Raw genomic sequence first — 3,964 nt, 5'->3', positions numbered from 1 at the left:
CTAGACTATCTGTCCAATCTGAATTTTACTAAAACTAAAACAACTTCACAACAAGTTCCTTCCCGAGGCTATTTCCAGAGGCACATTATTGCGCCTGGTGTCACCCAAGACAATTGCGGTTGGTTTAAAGACATGCCGATAAACCAGAGCATGTTTTTCTCCCATCCCGGGAATGCTGTGTGGACTAGCCAGGTCTTGCAATGCGAGACTACAGTGACTTTAATACTGGCTTTAAAGTTGAAAGTTTAAAGAAAAAAACAAACTTTAAAGTTGGTCCTCCCTCTCCCTCAGAAGGAAATTCCATTTATGGATTTTTACTTCTAAAGCACTGATGGGTAGATTACCCCACTACATTTCCAGTTACCTTTACCATAATAGTGTTTACAGGACAAGGTCATTAACTATTCCATCAACAAGAATAGAACTTGGTAAAACGGCTTTCTCATCATATGCACCAAATGAATCAAGAATCAATTCCACCTTTCAAAACTTTGAAAAACCTTTTAAAGTCAACTCTAACTGAACTAAATGGGACTTTTCTTGGTTAAATAAAGGTTAAATAAAGGTTAAATAAATAAAATGGGACAAATAAATGTTCTTCTTGTTCTCAACCAGCTTCAAGGCCATACATGTTTTAGAAATACAGCAGGAAGAGCACCTGGTTGTTTGGCCACATAAAAGAAATGTCAGGAACAAGAATGAACACTGGTTTCACTTTTAGAATAAATAACCTCAATTTAAATGTAATATAGGAAACAGGATGCCAAGTTGACTTTTTTTTATTCATCTAACATCTGTCACCTGGATCACCATTACCTGAAAAATAATTTAGCCTTAAATAGAATACCATGATTGTGCAGAAGTGAATATGATGAAGGGAAAGCCTTCCAGTTGCACAGCAGTAATGACAGGCCAGCATTGTAAAGCCAAACACTGTTTGCATTGTTCTGGGGTTTCATTTTGTTTACTGTTAAGTTGACAAGTAATGAGATGTTTTTTTCTCGTTTTGTTTTGACGTAGTACTTTATGTAATTTCCAGGAATACAAAGTGTACCTTTTGAAATCCATTTTCCATCCAAACAGTAATTTCCTGTTCTGATTATTTTGTTTAAAAAACTAAAATTCAGAGTAAGAGAGACACTAGAGACATCTGGCATCAAAAACTGGCTATCAACCAAACAATAACAAGCCAAAATGAATGCCAGAATGTGATGCCTTGTGTTGTATTGTACTCGGTGACACACTCACCTCTCCCACTTCAGATAATTCTGGTCTGGAGGGCAAACTGAGCAAAGGTCTCCATTTTATATTTGGCCAACCTGATCACATCAGGTTGACTGACTCTAAGAGCTCCTAGTATGACTCAGCAACATTACTGGAGACTTCTATTCAAAGAAAAAACGGACAAAATGAAAACAAACAACGTCAAATCAGCATGCTTATTTAAACATGATGTTCAAACTGGGACGTATAACCAACCACATCAAGAAATCTGCAGATGGATTAGGACAAAATGTGACCATACGTCCACATACATGGAAACCTAACATCTGCTTTATTTTACTGGAGATGTTAGGGGATGCTTATTAATGACATCGCCGACTACATTTCCCCTATGCTCAGTATATATGGTGACAGTATAGGACAAATGTATTTCTGGGCCTGGTGCCAGCAATACCCAGGAGTGAGATTAAGTCAAACACTAACTGTCTTCAACTCCTAATTGACCCTTGTTGTGGATGATTTATGGCCCATCTCCATGGGTGAGACCAAATCATTTAACATTAGCAAACCATTCTCTGCCCCCACCACACCCCCCTCCCCCCTGCCCTCAAGGCAAAACACACCCACGAGACTGCATAGAAGGGAGAAGAGCAAACCTCATTCTCCCGTAAATAAAGACAGCAGCATATTTTACCCTTGCCATCTCTGTTAAAGCCCAGAGTGACAAATGATGGCATGATATCACTATTTGGATGGAAATGTGGTAGTACCAAAGAGACAAATGCATGCAAAGTGCTCATCCGGGTGTCTCAAGCACTCAAAAAGCGTTCTTTGATTTCAGTGATAGTTTAGGGCGGATGCTGGTTGAAGCCTTTACCTGTTCCCAAGCGAATATGTGCTGGTTGAAGTAAAACTGGATCTGCTCGTTGGCGATGTTGATGCAGAGCTGCTCAAAAGAGTTCTTCTTGAAGTTCTCAAAACCAAAGATGTCCAGGATTCCGATGTTAAAGCCCTTGTTGTCCTCTCTGTTGATGAAAATTCACTTCATTTAAATACTTCTCTCGTTTTTTTGGATGCACCAAATCCAGGATTCGGGTTTGGATTCAGCAGAATATTAGTTTTTTTTGACGGAGTTGGCTTTCTGCCAAACCTTATAATTTTTTTCCACCAACCGAACCCTATGCTCGCTATGCTGGTCAACGTAATGACACCACTTTTGATTACAGGAAGGTATTTCACCTTAAAATGGAACTCGTGAGCAGAAAAAGTGTTGTTTGGCAGAACTTTCAGTCAAAAGAAGGCGATTCAAGGAGAGCTATGTTCAATTTGCAATGCTGATTTGTCTCGTGACGGCAAGGACCCTAAACAACATCGCCACTGTTAAAACATTTGCGTATGAAACATCCGAAAGAATACGAGTTGTGCATGAAGGAATCCACAAAGAGCAGCCAAAATGTAGAAACTTCAGGTAAGGCAAAGAAAGGACAGTCACAGCTAAAAACTTGCTGTTCTTTCGGTAAATGAGTCTTCCTACAGTTGGAGCAGGGCAACCAAACGGCTGGCTGCTGCTCGTTAGCTAACGTTAGCTTTCTAATTTCACCCACCCAAAATGCCTTCATCATACACTGGTTAGCAAAAATTTGCAAAACAAAATTGTCACTCATCTGTTGATAGCGATGTGCTTTCCTACGATGTAAAAAGAGCGTGTGAATTTAACATTAAGTTGTTACTTTTAACTATTTTAGAGGCTATGGACGTTGTTTACTTCATTAATGTGTTTACTGTGTTAATGGTCTGAGGATGGCAGTTGAATCAGCTGAATTTTAACCAGTGGATTTGGTATTTGACCAAACCACAAAAATCTGTATTTGGTGCATCCCTACTCATTTTAAACATCTGTTTACTGGTTTTGCCATTTGTGTCAAATGTCCACTGAAGTTTGACAGCATCCAAAAGAATATATAAGTAAATATTATCAGTGAAAAAAGGGGTAGACATGTACTTTTACATCCATAAAAACTGTCTGATATGACCTCATTCCGCATTCATGACAGCCAAACACACCACATCCCACTTTCTGCTCCTGATCTCACCCCGGGTGGCTGTCGGGCCGCAGCAGCGCGTTGATTCTGTTGACAATCCAGCTGAAGAGGCGGCCGTAGAGGGCCTTGCCCATGGCGTCTCTCACCTCCGCTGCCTTTTCCACCGTGTTGGTCCTGACGATGGTTTCTCCTCGGGCCACAACACAGTGGGAGGTCAGGGCTTCCTGGAGCTCGTCTGAGCGGATACACAGCAGTGATGCCACTAAGGGGACATAAGATAAGGAATGGGATGAAAGTTAACATTTCTAAAGTAGAATGAGTGCAAGCAAAACATGCAGGGTGTGCAAATGTCTAACCTTGTGTAAGTGTTGAAGAATACTCATGTTCTCTTGCTCATCGATCAGATCAAATTAATAAACCTCATCTAGACAGCTTTGTAAATTACCAGTCAGCACAGATGTCTACATTTAGAAAATATATTACCAAAGGTAAACAGTGTTGAGTAAAATCCAACCATTGCAGATGTATGTTTGGTAATGATGCTTCTGTAATGCAGCAATAGCCTGTCATCGTTGATGGATGATTTATGTCACAATAGTTTATTGGAAAAAAGAAGCCAAAGAAGGAGGATGAGGAGTGTAGCAGAAGAAATTCAGACTTAAGTTTAGTTTTATATCATCCTACACCATGCCCCCCCC

At 40.1% G+C, this 3,964-nt stretch overlaps 1 protein-coding gene across 13 annotated transcripts in view; it reads right to left on the bottom strand.

The window, feature by feature from the left end:
• Window positions 1-3,964, bottom strand: part of myo3a (myosin IIIA) — a 64,022-nt gene that overhangs the window by 20,318 nt on the left and 39,740 nt on the right. For all 13 annotated transcript variants that reach the window (XM_032503347.1, XM_032503355.1, XM_032503357.1 and 10 more), the window contains 2 exons: window positions 3,318-3,528; window positions 2,102-2,249 (listed from right to left, as the gene is read on the bottom strand). In XM_032503347.1, coding sequence (XP_032359238.1) covers window positions 2,102-2,249; window positions 3,318-3,528 — 359 coding nt within the window. The remainder of the gene's footprint in view (window positions 1-2,101; window positions 2,250-3,317; window positions 3,529-3,964) is intronic.

The sequence above is a fragment of the Etheostoma spectabile genome, chromosome 22, assembly GCF_008692095.1.
Source record: "Etheostoma spectabile isolate EspeVRDwgs_2016 chromosome 22, UIUC_Espe_1.0, whole genome shotgun sequence".
Lineage (NCBI taxonomy): Eukaryota > Metazoa > Chordata > Actinopteri > Perciformes > Percidae > Etheostoma > Etheostoma spectabile.
This window is presented reverse-complemented; position numbering and strand designations above follow the sequence as displayed.